The sequence below is a fragment of the Littorina saxatilis genome, linkage group LG5, assembly GCF_037325665.1.
Source record: "Littorina saxatilis isolate snail1 linkage group LG5, US_GU_Lsax_2.0, whole genome shotgun sequence".
NCBI classification, from domain to species: domain Eukaryota; kingdom Metazoa; phylum Mollusca; class Gastropoda; order Littorinimorpha; family Littorinidae; genus Littorina; species Littorina saxatilis.
The window spans coordinates 34,635,802-34,656,268 of record NC_090249.1 but is presented as its reverse complement, the minus strand read 5'-3'; the positions used below and the strand labels follow the sequence as shown (position 1 = coordinate 34,656,268).

General features: G+C 42.5%; 1 protein-coding gene across 1 annotated transcript in view; it reads left to right on the top strand.

Annotated features, from left to right (window-relative positions):
• Positions 1 to 20,467, top strand: part of LOC138966958 (neuroligin-3-like) — a 36,596-nt gene that overhangs the window by 1,439 nt on the left and 14,690 nt on the right. The window contains exons 2-4 of the mRNA XM_070339367.1: positions 7,445 to 7,625; positions 19,496 to 19,656; positions 20,449 to 20,467. The exon at positions 20,449 to 20,467 is cut by the window's right edge and continues 35 nt beyond it. Of these exons, the coding sequence (XP_070195468.1) occupies positions 7,451 to 7,625; positions 19,496 to 19,656; positions 20,449 to 20,467 (355 nt within the window). The 5' untranslated portion in view covers positions 7,445 to 7,450. The remainder of the gene's footprint in view (positions 1 to 7,444; positions 7,626 to 19,495; positions 19,657 to 20,448) is intronic.

Below are 20,467 nucleotides of genomic sequence, written 5' to 3'. Positions count from 1 at the left end.
CACACACACACACACACACTCCTTCCTCGGTAAAGTTCAAGAGTATATATTGTCCAAAATTGAAGCACATTCTCTCTCTCTCTCTCTCTCTCTCTCTCTCTCTCTCTCTCTCTCTCTCTCTCTCTCTCTCTCTCTCTCTCTCTCTCTCTCTCTCTCTCTCTCACGCTAGAACAAAATAGACAGAACACTGTATCTATGAGGTAGGAATGCTTCCAGATTTTGAAACAACCCCTCAGTTTAACAACAATGTTTCGATGCGGGCAAACCCCAACGCAGTTCTACCTGGATTAAACAAACATTACGCCACAAAATGCTCGAGTTTGACCTCCATGTTGCTAAACTGGTCCAGGGGCCCGGACAAGGGCTTACATTTTATCATCTGGGACAGGAAATTATGAAGACCTTATTTATACCAATATGCCGATACTCTAAAAACTTCCAAATCCTATTAGGTATACTTTCAGGGAACATATTTTCTTCTTCATCTAATATACAAATGTGTGTAGCTTGCGAAATTAAACTGAAAAACCGTGAGTCAGGCTGATCACAAACGGGCAATACATCTTACATGCGAGATTCATCGACGATTTTGAGATAAGTTCATTATTTGTACCATAAGTGTTTGTTTGTCTGTTTACTTAAAAGACCACTGGGTCGACGTACTGTAAATGTAACTTTTTGTTTTGTTAATAATTAAACGTACCAATAACCTACAACATGATTCTTGGGGTGTTTTTTTTTTTATAATATGGGAAGAAACCGCAAGACATAATAACTGTTTTAATGATTTCGCGGCAAAGGACCCCCACGCATTGCCTACAGGTAGTACTTCCAACACCTGTATAGTTTGTCCCGGTGGATAGTGGAGGATGTTTTTATTTATTTATAACAAATCAAAGCAACTTTTACATAGTGCTTAAGGCTGGAGTTCACACCTGAGGCCATATTTCAAAGTGGTTAGGCAGTTTTAAAGGTTTGTTTTTATGTTAGTTCAGTGTTTTGTTTATCAGGAAAAAACAAAATGAATAGAGCTTGTCGCGCAAAATTTTGAGATAGCGACTGAAGTTTGAGCATAGGTATGAGATTTTTTCACGCAAACCCTACTGAAGAAATTGTGATATTGTATTGTGAATATGTTAACAAAAAAACAATCGGATGATCAGAAACTGAAGAAGAGAAATAGGGAAGCAAAATAGAACATCAAACATAGTGATTTTACAGGTGAATTTGGAAAAAAACCCTTATGTATCCATTTTTGAAGCTCAATTTGAAGCATGGAACACAGTCAAACATAAATTAAAAGTGTTAAAGTGGTTACAGTGTTCAGAAATAGTGTTAAATAACAAGTTGAGTTATCCCTCTTCACAAATTTTAAGAGAAATACACCTCTTGTCGCGCAAAATTTTGAACTGTGATGCTTTTACTACCCCCACCCCCTACTCATTTTCCAGAAAAGAGTGCATATTATCTTCCAAATAGACAAGCAAGGTAGTCAGATGATCAAAACTTCAGAACAAAAATAGGGAAGCAAAATAGAACATGCAACATAGTGATTTAACTGGTGAATTCAGAAAAAACACACTTTTTTACTCATTTTATTAGCTGAATTTAAAGCTTGGAAGACAGAAATAAATAAATTAAAAGTGCAAAACTGGTTACAGTGTTCAGAAATAGTGTTAGATACCAAGTTGAGTTATCCCTCTTCATCACAGTTAAAAGAAACGCACCTCTTGTCGCGCAAAATCTTGAACTGTGATGCTTTTACTACCCCTACCCCCTACCCATTCTTCAGAAAAGAGTGCATATTATCTTCCAAATAGAAAGGCAAGGTAATCAGATGATCAAAAACTTCAGAACAGAAATAGGGAAGCAAAAAAGAACACCCAACAGAGTTATTTAACTGTTGAATTCAGAAAAAACACACTTGTTTACTCATTTTGTAAGCTGAATTCAAAACTTGGATGACAGAAAAAAATAAATTAACAGTGCTAAAGTGGTTACAGTGTTCAGAAATAGTGTTAGATACCAAGTTTAGTTATCCCTCTTCATCACAGTTAAAAGAAACACACCTCTTGTCGCGCAAAATCTTGAACTGTGATGCTTTTACTTCCCCCACCCCCTACCCATTTTTCAGAAAAGAGTGCATATTGTCTTCCAAATAGAAAAGCAAGGTAGTCAGATGATCAAAAACTTCAGAACAGAAATAGGGAAGCAAAATAGAACATCCAACATAGTAATTTAACTGTTGAATTCAGAAAAAAACACTTTTACTCATTTTATTAGCTGAATTTAAAGCTTGGAAGACAGAAAAAAAAATTAAAAGTGCTAATGTGGTTACAGTGTTCAGAAATAGTGTTAGATACCAAGTTCAGTTATCCCTCTTCATCACAGTTAAAAGAAACACACCTCTTGTCGCGCAAAATCTTGAACTTTGATGCTTTTACTACCCCCACCCCCCACCTATTTTTCAGAAAAGAGTGCATATTATCTTACAAATAGGAAAGCAAGGTAATCAGATGATCAAAAACTTAAGATAAATAGGGAAGCAAAATAGAATATCCAACATAGTGATTTAACTGTTGAATTAAAAAAACACCTTTTTTTTCTCATTTTTTGAAGCTGAATTAGAAGTTTGGAATTCCTCCGAAAGCGGCGTATGGCTGCCTAAATGGCGGGGTAAAAACGGTCATACACGTAAAAATCCACTCGTGCTAAAAACATGAGTGAACGTGGGAGTCTAAGCCCATGAACGAAGAAGAGGAGGAGGAGAAGAAGAAGTTTGGAAGACAGAAAAAATAAATTAAAAGTGCTAAAGTGGTTACAGTGGTTACAGTGTTCAGAAATAATGTTAGATACCAAGTTGAGTTGTCGCTCTTTATCACAGTTAAAAGAAACACACCTCTTGTCGCGCACAATCTTGAACTGTGATCCTTTTACTACCCCCGCCCCCTACCCATTTGAACACAAAAGAGTGTATATTCTCTTCCAATTAGAAAAATAAGTAATTTGCAACTGGACATTTTTAAAATACATATTTTCTGTCAGTCCAAGGATTGCTTAGTCCATTAAAAACAAACAGACTAGGATTTAGCGCACCCATTTTAAGAAAAAGTTAACATGATAATTGATATAAATATATATATATATATATATATCCCATGACCTCCCTTCTTTGTCTCTGTTACTTCAGTATGGGTATATATGTTGTATTTTTATAGCTCAATAAATACATCATGGACTCAAAAAAATATATGATAGTGCAGATTCCGATTTGGGCGAAGAACTACTTTGCTCCCGACCTTTGACCTCGCGCCGAACAATGTGACACATTTGTATGAAGTTCTAAAATCGTATTGCACGGCTCAGAAAACCATATCAGTTGCACGCAAAAATGAATCTCAGAACTGATCTGATGTATGAGATGCAATAAGCAAAAGTTTCTTTCATTATGAAAGCAATGCAGGTCGAAAAAAACGAACATTCAACTTACAAGATAACCAGATGCTAGCGAACCAAAACAAAAACACGAGTACCCTCCCCTTGCATCGTTAGCAGACGACTTTTCAGAATCTGTCGGTAGTGTGTTTTGGTGTGCGCCTTCAGCTATCAAACATCGGCTGTTTCACGTGTTTTGCGAGCAAGTCTACTCTTTTGCCTGGCTCTGCAGTAAGTCCACATATTTTTCCGTAATCCAGTCATATTCCTTCAAAATGCAATCAATCGGCGGTGACAGACGTGTCGGTCGCGTTTTCCTCACTGTGTGACCCATACCAGTTTAAGTTCATCCATGCAGGGACCTATATTAGATATAGGTCTATGATCCATGCAAACACACTCGCAAAACAGTTTATCACGTAGATACATTTCAAATAGGGAGCAAATGGTTAAATCTAAACCTACATACTTGTTCCCTAAAATTTGCTTCTCTGTCAATAAGCCTAATTACACACGTTCGAGAAAAACAACGTGGAATCAATTCTGAATCGAGTAAGCCAAATGGGTCCCAAACCCGTTTCGCCCGTTCTGCCGACCTGAAACGCAAAACAAAAGAATTGTGCGCTTCAACTAAATTAATTTCTATTCGACTTCATTACTTTCTTGCAACTTATGAACCTTTACTTAAAGCTTTTAAATGGTCTGAAAGTAGTGTTACCGCGTACTTATCGATGCACTCATTCGTTTTATTTTTTCAGCGACGGTCACTTAGTTTAAGGTTGCAAAAGGGCTAAGTCTCGCTGGCAACAGTTTTACCCTGCACAGATCGCAACAGTGCCGCTAGTAGTCTACACTTTGTGTTTGATGGTAGAATGGGATATACAGATTACAACACTCGTGGTTTTTTTATATGGCTTGTATTTCAGTCAAGACCCAGCGGGAATATCAATCGAGAGCCACTCGCCAGAGGCTCGTGTCTCCCGATGATATTCATCCGCTGGGTCTTGACTGAAATACAAGCCATATAAAAAACCACTCGTGTTGTAACCTATACATATATATAATTATATATATCAGACTTTTTTTTATGCAATTACTACTGAAGATTCCAGACCAGGTAAAACAATCATTTTATATTCTTTGTCACATTTTTTACTTTTTTTTTAATAAATTTATCTATAGCGAGTCTTGTCTCTTTGTGTCATTTAGTTATTTTGAAGAATTCTATCCTGGCAAAAAAAATTAAAAATCCCTACCTACCTACCCTATTTTGTTTACCCATGTTATTAGAAACAGACAATTTATTTTTTATTGGTCTGAAGATCTTGAAACATTTGTTTTAATAGAGAAATAACAAGTACAGCCCTTTGCTGTGTCACTCGAATTTCTTTGTCAGGCTGAAACTTAGCTGTTGCGTTGAAGTCTGCTGTGTGTGTCTGGGTCCAAAGCAACTTTCACATTCTCATCTACACATTCTCATCTACACACTCACGTTACTCACACAATTATACAATTCTACCCACAGAGGCGTTCGGGGATGGGGGTCTCGCACTCCGGCGAATCACACCACAAAATACAAAGTATAACGTACACAGATTTTTCTATTGAACCAAAAGGCAAATTAAATCATGAATAAATCAATCAAGCAAAACTTCCACAAAATGACAAATTCACTCTCGGTTCACACTGCGCTCTGGGCATGCACACTTGGCAGCACGTATACGTTCCGACGCCGTTTGTCTTCCTGCAAGTCCAGCACAGGCACACGATTGTCCAAGAATCACAATAATCCTCGTGAATGTCACAGCAGGCATAGTAAGGTTACGTAGAAAAGTCCAAAAGGGTGCGTTAATGGTGGTAATCCGGCACACACACACACACACACACACACACACTGACACTGACACACACACACACACACACTCCGGTTTGGTAAGTTACCAGATAAATAATGTAGCCTGTAGATTTAACGGGGAGACTGATCAGACAGGAAGAGTAATACTTTCACATTTCCGATGTTCAGCGATAAACTTGTTTTCTTCGAGAGTTCGATCTTCGTGCGATTCTGGCGCGTTGTCACCAAGAACGTTAAAAAAACACAGGATATCATCATGATGCCTCTCCACAAAAACCAGGTCTAGGAACTCTTCATCTAAAGTCAGTCAGTATTAACCTCCTCAACACAATCCTCATCTTGTCCCATAGTGATTTCTGCCGCCAAACTGAACATGTGGTTCTCAACTCAAAAGACCGATTTGTCGTCTTCCGGCATTGCGAAATTCAGATCTACCCCAACTTCGTGCATTGATCTGAGCAATAAAATGTCTATGCGATAATCTGCAAACATCTCTTCAACACAATCTGCATCTTGTCCCATCGTGATTTCTGTCGGCAAAGAACATGTGGTTCTCAACTCACAAGACCAATTTGTCATCTTCCAGTGTGAAATTCTGATCTGCCCCAAGTACGTGCAATAAAAAGTAGAAGCGATAATCTGAAAAAAATCTGTTCGCGTGAACGCTGCCACGTTGTCATCAGTCCAATGTCTTTTATCCAGAGCAGGGACGAACACACTTTTTCATCAGCAGTTTGTTATGTTTATCCGCAGACTGCTTTCCATTACTTGTCTGTTTTAGATTGACTCGTATGGTTCTTCAGCCAGGCAAGAAGTGCTTGTTTACAGTGACACGTTCTCACGCACGACATGTCGTAAATGCAAGTTCTAACGATTGTTTTTTATTGCACTGATAGAGAATGTCGATAGTTGTAAACTTCTGACATTTCCTAATGTTTATTTCATTATTTTGCATACGGATATGGCTAATAAGTGGATAATCTGTTACGACACGAAACGCGTTCTAAATCCGGGAAGGGAGGCTACTCCAGCGTACTGTCAGGTGTGTTCTAATACCTTAAAGCTGTGGTCTATTTATGACTTTCCGGGGCTACGAGGTTGAAAAATAGGGACACAATCATGTACAGAATTCTGTACAGCAAACGCTACCCGAAACCCCACCTATACGGCGTGTATGACCTTGAGAGCTTCAGTCAACGCTTGAATTTTGCAGGGATAACATCCGGTTTGCTCTCTCAAGATTGATCATATTTTATCTTCAAGAGAGATCAAGGGGAAAAAATAAACGACCCGGCGAAGATTCGAACTCTCGACCTCGAGACTTCGTGTCTCATGTCCTAACCACTAGGCTACTGCGCCAATTGAGAAAAAGCAGGAAAAACATTGATATGAATTCATGTTATGTTATTCTTGAAGCAGCATGATTTATATCTCTATCCGCCCGTTGTTCAGAAGTGAATACATGTATAACTATTTCTTAGCTGTCTGGTTTCAACTGCACAGAGCTTTGGAGAGATTCCGAATTACTGTTCTTGTCATTTTCTTGCATGTTGTAAATAGAGATATGCGCAGCTATTTGCATGGTGCGAATGTCGTGTAGCATGACGGTGTAAACATGTACTGCGATTCCGTAAAACATGTTTGCAAATAAAGACAAATATTAATGTCAATATTTACGTTTTTGCAACGCATGAATGGTAATTGAAGCGTAGAATGATATAAAATTATCTATTTTTTATCTTTGACAACACTGGTGAAGTGGCCTAGCGGTTCAAACATCGGACCCGACATTTCGAGGCCCCGAGGCCTTGAGTTCGAATCCCTGCCAAGTCGTTTATTTGTTCTGCTCGATCCTTCTTGACAAATATGCTCAGCTCTGCGAGAGCAAACCGGATGTTACCACTGCAAAATTCAAGCGTTGACTGAAGCTCTCAAGGTCATACACGCCGTATAGGTGGGGTTTCGGGTAGTGTTTGCCGTACAGAAATCTGTACATGATTTTGTCCCAATTTTTCAACCTCCTAGCCCCGGAAAGTCATAAATACACCACAGCTTTAAGAAGAAAAGTTGTTCCAGGGGATTAGTACGATCTTGTGTTAGAAGTGTTAAGTGCTATTCCCCATTCGTGTTTGCTCTACCCTCGTACGTTTGCAGGCGAAGATGTACAGCACGCTGAGTGTCGTACTCTGCATGCTGTCGGGGGTGTTGTCCGCGAGTGACCAGTCAGTCCTGGTTACTACCAAATATGGTGAATTGCGAGGGTCAAGGTCGCTGGTGAGCGGTCAGACACACGTGGACACGTTCCTGAACATTCCCTACGCACAACCTCCTGTGGGTAAGTGCCCATTCGTCTTTTAATGAGAGAGTGGGAGATGGAAGGAGGGGGACGCGAAAAAAGACTGAGAGAGAGAGAGAGAGAGAGAGAGAGAGAGAGAGAGAGAGAGAGAGAGAGAGAGAGAGAGAGAGAGAGAGAGAGAGAGAGAGAGAGAGAGAGAGAAAGAGAGAGAGAGAGAAAGAGAGAGAGAAAGAGAGAGAGAGAGAGAGAGAGAGAGAGAGAGAGAGAGAGAGAGAGAGAGAGAGAGAGAGAGAGAGAGAAAATTATCTATTTTTCAAGGGTAACAAGAAAAAGCATAGATATGCTTTTTTTGCATCCGGCCCTCGCCCTAAAGAGGGACTAATCTACTACTACAACTACTACTTTAAATACGAGTAATATCAATGCCTGGCAGGTGAACGAAATCTCCGCACCCTTTGAACCTCCTATTTCTTGGAGCTGCGTGAAAGATGCTACGCTCGCACCTTCCCCGACCCGCGTTGTCCTCAGTACAGCGTACCTGAACATCCTTTCCAATGTACCCCGTGTTTGGCGTGTTTGCGACACATGTGAATAATGTTACCGCATGACAAGAGAAAGACGATTCCGAGGGCCCGAACCTCCTGTTACTTGGAGTGGCGTGAGAGATGCTACTCTCGTACCGTCCGCGCGAACCGCGTTGATTTAGTACAGCTAACCTGAACACACTCTCCCTTGTTTGGTGTATTGTTTTCCCTTCTCCTTTTCTTCTCCTTCCCTGACATTTTTTTTGTAGTCCTTTTATTTTATTTGTTTTCTCAACAACAAAAAATCTTTTTTTTCCCGACGCTTGTTTATTTTCCCAGTACGTTCTCACACCGCCCCGTCACAGTAGGCCTACTCACTGCTCCATCCACATCTGAATTTCGTTCCGCTGCCAGACCTGTCGTTTTTACAGACTCTCCAGGGATGGATACCCCTGGGCCCGTATGCTTATGGGGGAAGTTCGCGACAACTCCCGAAGTTTTGAGTGACATCGGAAGTACTTGCCTCACTTTCGTATGCATGGGCCGGAAAAAGGGTTTACTTCGAAGCAAAGCGAGGAAGTAACTCAGGGTAGTTTGCGACTACTTCTAATGTTTTGAGCGACATCGGAAGTACATCCTTACTTTCGCATGCATGGGACGAAAAAAGAGTTTACTTTGGAAGCTAACGAGGAAGTAAATGAGGGTAAATGTACTTCAGCCAGACCCAGTAGTAAACACGCTACTTCCACAGTTTCTCAGTGCAAAAAGGCAAGGCTTTTCTTCCGTTTTTCATATCAAACCGAGCTGACGCAAATCGGAAAGTCCCAAAGAGAGAAAATAGAAGGAAAAGTCGTATCTTGTGCATGCATTTCGTGCACATTTCCCTGAATACAAACCTGAGTTGCCAGCTTTGCCTTTTGTTTGTTCTGGGTCATTGGCCACCACTCTTTCATTCCCGCTTATACGAGGGGGTTACTGTGTTTCTATAAAAAAAAAATGGGGTCGTTGTGTGCATGTGAAAAGTAGGATATGCGCCGTGAGTGTGTAGGCCGTGAAAAGTAGGATATGCGCCGAAATGGCTGCGATCTGCTGGCCGATGTGAATGCGTGGTGTATTGTGTAAAAAAAAAGTCCATCTCACACGGCATAAATAAATCCATGCGCTAAGAACTGTACCCACGGAATACGCGCGATATAAGCCTCATATTGATTGATATTGATTGACGTGTGAGTGTGTGTTTGTGTGTGTGTGCGTTTGTGTGCGTGTGTGTGTGTGTGTGTGTGTGTGTGTGTGTGTGTATGGGTTTGAGTGTAAGTTTCTGCTGCTGTTTTTGTCATTGCTTTATGTGTGTGTGTGTGTGCGTGTGTGTGTGTGTGTGTGTGTGTGTGTGTGTGTGTGTGTGTGTGTGTGTGTGTGTGTGTGTGTGTGTGTGTGTTTATGGTGGGATAGCTCGACTCCCGCGCGAAATTTAGCGCTTTACTTGGACTCATAATTTTAATTCGACGTCCAAATAAAACACGTCTTTAAAATCACTCCAAATTAATTATGGAGGCTTGAAATAATGTGTAATACATATAAATAATTGAATTTGCCTACATTTTCACAATTTAGCAAAATGTCGGGATATAACACACATTGTGTTACTTTTTGTGTTTTGTGTTTGTCCGGATACAACCTGAGTAACAATCCCTGTTCACACACACTTTTTTTTCGCAGTTTAACATAATATGAGGTTGTTTTATTACTATGACATGAGCAAGTTGCTTTTTAACTATATTTTGAATTTAGAACAGCTAGATTTTAAATTAAAACTAATATTTTTGTTGTTTTTATGTTTGCTGACATATATTGGATTTTATGCTTTTGTATCAGTCAGGTTTTGTAAATCAAGCTCAGTTTTTAGAAAAAAAAATCTTCTCTTAGAACTTTGATATTAAAAAAAAAGTAAATGTTGTGGTAGTAGTGGTTTTTGTTGTTTATTTTGTCCTCCAAGGCTCCATATTCCTTCAAAATACATGTATTATCATTCTGCTACTATGTTGTGCTGGTTTCGTGTCTAACTTACACCAAAAAATGTAAGTAACCTGTACTTTTTTTTTAAACACTTTTGCCTTTAAATCCTACCCTAGCCTGTGTATGCTACAGTGGAACCCCTGTCTCAAGACTTTATTTTAAAACATAAGGTCATAACATTTATCATATATTCGGGATCAGCTCGTTACTCCCCCGGCTTTCTTTCTTTCTTTATTTGGTGTTTAACGTCGTTTTCAACCAAGAAGGTTATATCGCGACGGGGAAAGGAAGATCAAACACCTCAGAGCTGGAACATTTCGTTTTTGCCGCATAACATGAAGATTTCATCACTTTGATGCATCCACTGATAGGAAGTGTTAAATATATGCTATTCTATCATCAGGAGTACATATTTCATCTATACTGGCCTTATATTGTCCGTTTTGCGAATTGCGTCAGAGCTGGAACAAACCTAAGATCCGCCCATTTTGCTATTGCTCAGAGCTGGCACATCGATTAAACTAGTTAATTAATTTTGAGAGAAATCTAGAAGCAATCTGAAAAATGTTTTGACGCCAAAACATTGCTTTTACATTGGCCCAGCTCCCCATTAGGGTTTGGGTGTTCTGTGTTTGTCTGTATCGAGCATAACCCCGAACATGCGCACAAATCTCCACTTTTTGACATAAATGATCAATTATTGCGATATATATTTATATATTCATTGTAGCATCTAGTTGCCTACATTTGGTAATACCCAAAGCATTTGTGAACGTTTCAAACCAAAAAGTATAGTGGAACTCTGCTTTAGACACCTAGTCTTTTCATGCTCAAAAAAAAACCTTCCCCTACCCTACCTCCCCGGTTTTGTAAAGAAAATCTGGCCTGAAGTCTTTTCATGCGCAAAAAAACCCCCACAAAAACAAAAACATTCTAAGCTTTCTGTCTGTGGCGGTTTGTAATTTGAATAACGACATCCAATAAAGTCTACCAATTACGTAATTCCTTTCTAAGCTCTCTGTCTCTGACGGATTACATTTGAATAACGACATCCAATAAAGTCTACCAACAGCTGCGAAAACTTTTAAGAAACTTGAAACTCATCAAAAGGAATGAGTTGCACCTTGGGTCATTTCGGTCCTGAATTTCCCGACCTGAGCCAGGCAAAGCAGGAAAACAATACAACGTAATTCCTGTCTAAGCTTTCCGTCTCTGACGGATTGCATTTGAATAACGACATCCAATAAAGTCTACCAATTACGTAATTCCTTTTTAAGCTCTCTGTCTCTGACGGATACATATGAATAACGACATCCAATAAAGTCTACCAACAGCTGCGAAAACTTTTATAAGAAACTTGAAACTCATCAAAAGGAATGAGTTGCACCTTGGGTCATTTTGGTCCTGAATTTCCCGACCTGAGCCAGGCAAAGCAGGAAAACAATACAACGTAATTCCTTTCTAAGCTTTCTGTCTCTGACGGATTGCATTTGAATAACGACATCCAATAAAGGCTACCAACTATCAGCTGCGGAGACATTTGTCTCAAAAAAATACGCCGAGAGGCGTTAAAGTTCCCCTTGGTTTGTCCCTGTCAAAAAAAAAAATTTGGGATTACTGGTAGCTTTTTTGTACTACCACGCATATGTAACGCCATTTTCATAAAGTTGATAGTATTTACAGCTTTACGGTCATATGTCCGGCTATCACTCACTTTTAGGTGGCAGATGTCCAGATATAACACGTGTTTCAGAATCTCTATTTTTGGGTGTGTAACTTTCAATAATGAGTGTTTTTTTTTTTAAATCTCAAAAAGTATTCTTAAAGTCTAACACATGTTTACACTCGCACTCCGTGTCTGTAGCTTTAGAAATAAACAAGTCCAGATATAACACATATTTCTTTGCGGCAAATGTCCAGATATCCCCCCCTCAGACACGTATGTGTGTGTGTGTGTTTGATGTTATGTGTGTGTTCGACGGTGTGTGTGTGTTCGACGGTGTGTGTGTGTGTGTGTGTGTGTGTGTGTGTGTGTGTGTGTGTGTGTGTGTGTGTGTGTTCGACGTTATGTGTGTGTTCGACGGTGTGTGTGTGTGTGTGTGCGTGTGTTCGACGGTGTGTGTGTGTGTGTGTGTGTGTGTGCACCCCATCCCCCCTTACACACACTATTATGAGCTGAGTATTTGTGCCTCGATATTTTATTGATGTTCTTACGTTTTATGTTGTTTATTATGATTCACCACACCCGAGTTTCTCGTAATTGAGATAATACAGTGTTCTATGTCTATGTCTATGTCTAACACATATGCACACACGCGCGTAGGCTAAACAAATCCAATCTTGACTTTCAACTTTATATAAACATACATCCTGTACACAATTAACGAGGACAAACAAAATGTACAAATACCAAAGTACAACAATTTATCTTTTGTAAAAATTCGGACACACATTTTCCCAATTAATATGAAAGTCACTGAATTTATCTTCTTTTCACTACACCTTATATCTTGATTCTCCAAACACTGATTGATTTCTGCCTTTTCAAATGTACCTGTAACCCAAACGTTCGCTCTAACCAACCTATTTTGTCCAAAACAGTTTTACCGATACACAATCATTAAAAAAAGAAGAGGTTTAACATAACCGAACTTCGCTACCACATAAACAAAAAATGTTTTATTTTCCCCAACATTCTGGTCAACAAAATCATTGTTATAGACAGTCGTTCGATTTCAAGACAATCATCACAGCTTTGAACCGACCCTTTCGTTCAACCAGGCAGAAGCAACAACTATAGTAAAAGCTACAGCGCGATCAACGTTCGCCCATTTACGAACTCGCGATGAGATTTGTTTCCTTTGGTCACCAAGCCTACCGTTTACAAACGCATGCGCACTGATTGGGATTCCCCCAATTTCCTCGACCTTGACCTCAGAACTCTCGAAGCCACAACTTCGGCTTTCAATTTAGCTCTTGCATACCGAGTAGCTGGCAACTTTGCTTCCGAAGTTCCCACTTTCAATGTTAATTTGCAGGGTCTCTCACTTGACATCATTATACGACGATATTCTTGATCTTGTCTTGATCTTGTTGATTACGCTGCTGGGTACCAGAAGACTGGCATAAATGCAGCGGGGGAGAGTGCGGCAGCCTAATGGTGGTGGACGGCTGGTAGCTTGTCTTTAAAGATGCCAATGCTTTTGGAGGTTACAATATTGTCCTCGAGTAGATTCCAGTCTTGTGCCGTCTTCACAAAAAAGGAGTTCCTAAACTGATCAGTGCGGCCTTGGGGCACTGAATAGGGTCTAGAATTGTTTCTTGAATACTGTGAGACGATGTTGGATGTGTGATGGTCAGAGTGTCTCACTGGCCTGATTTTACGGCCTTGCTTCTGCTCAGTTAAGAACTGGTGTGATGGTAGTGCCGGTACCAGCCCCTCAACCACCCTATAGAAGAACGTCAGACGGAGTTGTTGACGTCGCTGTTGCAGAGGTTGGAGTCCAGTTTTCTCTAGGAGTCTGGTGACGCTGCCGGGGGTCGACGACGTGAAGTCGCCTGTGATAAACCTCGACGCTTTGCGTTGTACGCGTTCGATGCAGTCAATGTCTTTCTTCAGGTAGGGGTCCCAGACAACCGCCCCATTCTCCAGGAGGGAACGCACAAGGGAGAGGTAGGCCTGCTGACGGCAACGAGGCGGGCAGCGTTGGAGGTTGCGGCGGAGAAAGCCAAGGGTGCAGTTTGCTTTTTTAGTGATAGAAGAAATGTGGGGGCTCCATTTCATGTCGTCTGAGAGGAGAATGCAAAGGTAGGGTGTGGATCCAACGTTTTGGAGGATGCTGTTGTCCAGTTGGTAGAAGAAGTCAGAGGATTTGTTTATACTGAGGATATAGCATTTAGAGGCGTTGAAGCGCAAGCCCCAGGTAACCGCCCACTCTTCGAGGTGTCTGAGGTCTTGTTGCAGGGATTGTTGATCCGCGAAGGAGTTTATTTCCCTATAGAGCAGGCAGTCGTCGGCGAACAAGCGGACGTGGGACGATACGGAGGCTGGCAGGTCGTTAACATGGACAAGGAAGAGTAGTGGGCCGAGCACCGTCCCCTGCGGGACGCCAGAGTCTACTGTAGTTGATTCGGATGAAGTACCCTCGAGTACAACTTTCATGGAGCGCTTAGTGAGGAACGACGTGAGCCAGTTGAGTAGGGGGCCGTTTATGCCATAACAGGAGAGTTTGTGGAGAAGGTGGGGGTGGGGAACAGTGTCGAACGCTTTAGAAAAATCAAGCACAGCGACATCTACTTGTTTTCTTTGGTCGAAGGTGGTCAAGAGGTCGTGGGTTGTGGTGAGAAGTTGGGTTTCACCCGAGAATCCAGAACGGAAACCATGGTTTAGATGCGTGAGGATGTTATGCGAGTCGAGATGTGTGAAGATGTGGCGGCATATAATATGTTCTAGGAGTTTGCATGGGATGGAAGTGAGGGAGATGGGACGGTAGTTCGCGGGGAGGTGGCGATCACCCTTTTTGAATACACAGGAGATGTTGGCCTGGAGCCAGTCGGAAGGGAGATAACCACTATCCAGGGATCTCTGGAAGATTGCACGGAGAGCAGGTGCAATCTGGTCGGCGCAGGTCTTTAGGACCAGGTTGGGTATGCTGTCGGGGCCTGGGGCTTTGGCGGGGTTGAGGTCACGTAGCAGTTTAGCTACTCCAGCTGTGGTCACTTCAATCTGCTCTATGGGGCTGACGGCGGGGGGTGGGGAGGGGGGGGGTGAAGTTAGCACTCTTTGTGAATACTGATTTGAACTGGTCGAGGAGAAGTTTTGCTTTCCCTACGCTATCGTTTACAAGTTTGCCCTTGTGTTTTAAGGGGGAAACGCCGGTGTAACACGAAATTTTTACTCCACGAAAAATTGACTCCGGAGTAAAAATTTCGTACGAAATTCTTACTCCGAGTAAATCTTTCGTACGAGAAAAGAACTCCCCAAGGCACGAAAATATTACTCCCTCCACGAAATGTTTACTCCCCATTTTTTTTACTTCCAGTAAAAATCTCGTACGCGAAAATGGAATGCGGGCGAAGGGATAATGCCAATATGTGATCTCGCACAAACGAATGTCGCGCTACCCTCCCTCCACCCCTTCCACCACCAAGACTAACAGGGGACAAGGGAGTATAAATTCCGTACACCTGGCATGGGAAGTTAAATTGCTCTGTTAGGGTGAAATAATTTATTCGTTTTTTTATTCGTCAGGGGAGTAACGTTTGTGTACGAAATGTTTACTCGGAACTCACCTGTCGTGGGGAGTAATTTTCTCGTGTAATGGGGGAGTGCTTTTTTCGTAAAGGGAGTAACATTTTCGTACGAAATTTTTACTCCGGAGTAAAAATCTCGTGGGAGTAATTTTCTCGTGTTACACCGGTGTTGTCCTGTCGGCGGGACTTAATGAAGTTCCAAAAGGGTTTTGTGTTATTGCTGGACAAGCCTGCTTTGATCTTATCGTTTATGTAGCTCCACTCAGCGCGACGCATAGCGCGTTTACAGATTTTTTGGAAGTTTCTATACTCCGTCCAGATCTTGCTATGCTTGGCTCGCTTGAAGAGTCGTTGTTTCCTGCGGAGCATCCGCTTAAGGGATGCACTAAGCCAGGGGAGTGAGGAACTGTTCTTAGCGATGGTGGAAGGGATGTAGCTGTCGACAGAGGCCAAGAGAGACGATTTGAAAAGGGTCCAAAGATCTTCGGCGTTGGTGCCATTGTTGTACTTGTTGACAATGGTAGTCGCTGCAGACTCAAGGTCACTCTTCAGTTGGTCCCACCTGGCGTCCTTGAACTTGTAGAACTTACGCTTGGTAGGGGGGGGGGGGGGGCTTTACATCAAAGTCAGAGACTGCAATGTCGTGATCAGCCAGGCCTGGAATTAGGCTAGTGGTCTTTAGGAGGGAGGGGATTGATGGGAATACAAGGTCCAAGACGCTGGGGCCCCGTGTGGGTTTTGTCTGGGTTTGGGTCAGGAGCTCAGCACAGGTGACATCTGCAAGGGACTGTTGGACCGCCCTATCGCTAGCACCGGGGGGGACGGTGTTCTTGTCCCAGTCTATATCTGGACAATTGAAGTCACCCGAGATTATCACATGTGGTGAACGCCTGCCGTTGTCCGACAAGAGATTCAGGGATTTCTGTAATTCCTTTACGTCGTTTGCATTTCGGTGTGGCATGTAGAAAGTACCTATGAAGAGGTCTTTGGTGTTGTGTAACTTGAGTTTAACCCACTCAAGTTCGCACTCTGTGACTAGGTCAACCTGTTCGACGGCTGTAATGTCTTTACAGACAAGCGTGAAGACGTCCCCGCCCAGGGAGGACCGGTCATTCCTAAAAGTAGTGTAGTCGTCTGGGAAGATCTCAGATGACTTGATGCAGTCAGACGAGGGAGATTTACCTGGCTTAACGCCCTTTAGCCAGGACTCTGTTGCACATACGACGTCAGGTTTCACATAGTCCAGTAAAGCCTTAAGCTCAGATTGTTTACCTATTATACTTTGACAGTTTACAGTGAGCATCCGCAGGTTTGTCTTTTTGGGGAGATGGGGGGAGGAGGATGACTGGTTCGACGGTTTGGGGGAGCGTCCCGGGGACCTTGATGGCCTAGCGCTACGGTCGGGGCGGGGGTTTGGGCTGCTGGTCTTGGTAGGGGAGAAGGGCGAGTCTGAGATGAAGGAGTCAATGTTGGCATCAGCCAGTGGGCTAAAGGAATTTGTCATTGAAATCTCAAAGCTGTTGAATGTAAACTGTCGCAACGAGGGCATACCCAGCAGGCGCTCTTGTGTCTGTCGAGGGTATCCCATTCTGCACTGTTCAGGTCGACACAGTCATGATGAAACCAGATGTTGCAGTCATCACAACCAATGCCTCTTTGGGACCAGGAGACATTGTGGTCACAAATACCACATGGGTAGACAGACACGGTGGGGCCGGGATTTACTTGGACGTCGCCTGATAATAGCAAGGCGAATGTAAACATGCACGGGTTTGATGGAGTGGGGTGGGGGGTGGAGTTAAAATACGGCGATACTTGCAGAAAGCAGAGTCAAGGTGGCTGGGGTCATGGTGTTCAGCAGGAGGAGGTGCAAGGCGATGGTAGGCAGCGTAAAGAAGGAAGGCAAGGAGTATACCACGAAGCATGGTGCTCGGAGACGAGGCGGATGGAGGTGGCAAAGTACGGGAAGCAGAAGTTCAAGATATTGCTTCTTAAATGTCCTTACCCATCCAAAAGAAACCTCCAACGCACTCCTACAATTGCAGGACATTCCTGTTTTTAAGGCAGCTCATTGGGAAATGAGCTCAGACAGAATATCGAAGACGTGAAATGCGTCAATCGAGCAACTGTTGTAACTTGGCTACAATGAGACGGTCGGCTACATTGCACCATAGACACAAATTGTGACATTCTTGTTTAAAGGCACAGTAAGCCTCCCGTAAACCACCACAGAGCTCCCCGAGCGTCTACATATAGTACAAGCATACTTCCATTTGAACGCTTACCGAACGGGAACATCCTGGCTGCTTTCTGTCGAGCGTGAGAAATTTTCAAAGAATTTATTTTCGTGGACTTGGTCCTCAACAACAATGGCGCCTCGTTTTGGTGCTGGACGGCTGTTATGAATACCGGAATTCACGCCCGGACAGTAAGCCCCCGTAAACCATCACAGATACTGTCAGGCTTTTACACACAGTACAAACACCCTTCCATTTGAACGCTCACCAAATGGGAACATCCTAGGTGCCCTACGTAAAGAGCGAGCAATTTTTAAAGAATTAATTTTGCAGATTATCTCGAACACCTTTTGGACCCATCCTGAACTCAGGTCAAACATGAGTTACTTCCCTTCGGGTCTCATTCTATCGATGTAAACTGGTGATAGCCGTGAATCGATGATTATCAACATGTTTTTGGACCGTGGTGCGTTTTTGCGCTAGACCTAACTTTTAAAATCTAAATAATAAATTGACAGCTTGTTACACAAACATTCTTTAATCATAAAAGAATTCTTTTTTCATCAAGACAAGATCAGTACAATTCGAAGTTGTGAAAGTTTGAAAAAAGAAAAGCCCGGAAGCAGGGTCACGCAAGGGTCGTAGCAGACGACGCCGGTTTATCAGTGCATATCGCCGTTCCTAGGATCCTCTCAACAGTCAAAAGCCATCGCTAGAGTTCTTGTGAACCACAGCCGTTTGTTTCGTGCATAAAAACGTGCTATTGTAAATAAGCTCACATCGAGTCGCATTCAAATGACTAACTGACGACTACATTGTGAAAAAAGGAAACTGGATCACACGGGTTCACGATGGCTCAGGGGTAAGATAAACCACGCAAAAATAAATTCTTTGAAAATTGTTCGCTCTTTACGGAGGGCACCTATGATGTTCTCAATCGGTGAGTGTTTAAATGAAAGGGTGTTTGTTCTGTGTGTAAAAGCCTGACCGTATCTGTGATGGTTTACGGGAGGCTTACTGTGCCTTTAATTTAGGTGAAATGCTTGAAACAGAGTGGCTCAAAAGCGACAGTTCGATCAGTTACTAACCAAAAAAAACGTGCTGGGGTCATTCGGCGAAGGTGGCGAGCTTTCAAACCATCACGACTGAATAATTCATATTACATCTTTTCATCACGCTTTATTTCACACGAGTAGCATGGTGCAGTGGTTACGGATTCGGAAATTCGATCCGGCGCTCCGGGTTCAAGTGCCGCTGGGAGCAAAAGTTTTTAAAAAAATGTTTTTTTATTGATCTTTTTCTTTATAGGCCTCAATTGCATTCGCTGCAACAACCGGTTTTTGTCTCTGTGTTCATTTTTTTTAATTGCGTAAAGAAACTGTCCTATGCTTTCACACAAAAATCCAATCTTGACTTTAATATAAAAAGCAGGAAAAAAGAACAGAACAAAAATCAATAAAGAAGGATGCTCCCCGATAAAAAAAATAAAATAAAAAAAGAGAGGCAAAAAAGAAAGAGTTGAAGCTGCCTGCATGCAACTGAGATAAAAAAAAAAAGGAGAAAAAAAGTTCAACATAATCATTTATTTTTCTCCCTAACATTCAGGTCAACAAAGTCATTCTCATAGCTAGGCAGTCATTCGATTCCAAGACAATCATCACAGGTTTGAACCGACCCTTTCGTCTAACCATTCAAAAAACAACAGCAATAACGCTGTTAGTACTACAGCGCGCTCAACGTTCGCCCTTTTGAACTCGCGATGAGACTTGTTTCTTCTGGTCGCCAAGCTTACCGCTAACAAACGCATGTACTAGTTGGGATTCCCCCAATTTTCGCGACCTTGACCGAGTGTAACACATTTGAATAGTATACCGTGTGACAGGTGAAGGACGATTCCGAGCGCCCGAACCCCCTGTGGAGTGGAGTGGTGTGAGAGATGCTACCACCTTTGGACCTCGCTGCCCGCAGCCCAACGCCCCTGAAGACCCACCCCAGTTCACCTTCCCGGACGACGAGGACTGCTTGGTTCTCAACATCTATAAGGTGAAGATGTCAGTTTTTAGTGTGTGTGTGTGTGTGTGTGTGTGTGTGTGTGTGTGTGTGTGTACCCCCGTTTCCACAGGTTTGGTTGCCTAAATCACCATAAGGCAACCATCCACACGTGGATGGCAACCTAAACTCTGGATGACAACCTAATTGTGTGGATGGTCGCTTCATTTAACACCGTTAAATTGACTTTTTTGACGGAAAGAATGTCATAACAATGTTCAAAATGACATTCTTTCCGTCCTCTATAGGCGACGAAATAGGTCAAATTTTGTGCATTTTTTAGTGCAAAATTCTTCGATGCCGGAGCGAGTACTGCACCCAGTGCTGTTGTAGTGCAAGTGCACTAGAAAGGCACTACACCCAGTGCCGCCTCTTAGGTAACCATCCACACTTTAGGTATGTGTGTTTGTGTGTGTGTGTGTGTGTGTGTGTGTGTGTGTGTGTGTGTGTGTGTGTGTGTGTGTGTGTGTGTGTGTGTGTGTGTGTGTTTGTGTGTGTGTGTGTGTGTGTGTGTTTGTGTGTGTGTGTGTGTGTGTGTTTGTGTGTGTGTGTGTATGTGTGTTTGTGAGTGTGTGTGTGTGTGTGTGTGTGTGTGTGTGTGTGTGTGTGTATGTGCCAATATAAGGTAAGGATGTCACCAATTTTTAGTGAGTGTGTGTGCGTGCGTGCGTGCGTGCGTGCGTGCGTGCGTGTGTGCGTGAGTGTGTGTGTGTGTGTGTGTGTGAGGAAGGAGGGGGCGGAAGGGAATGGCATGTCTAAGCATGAAAATGAGTCTCTTCTCCCTAGGTCACCTTCCCGGACAATG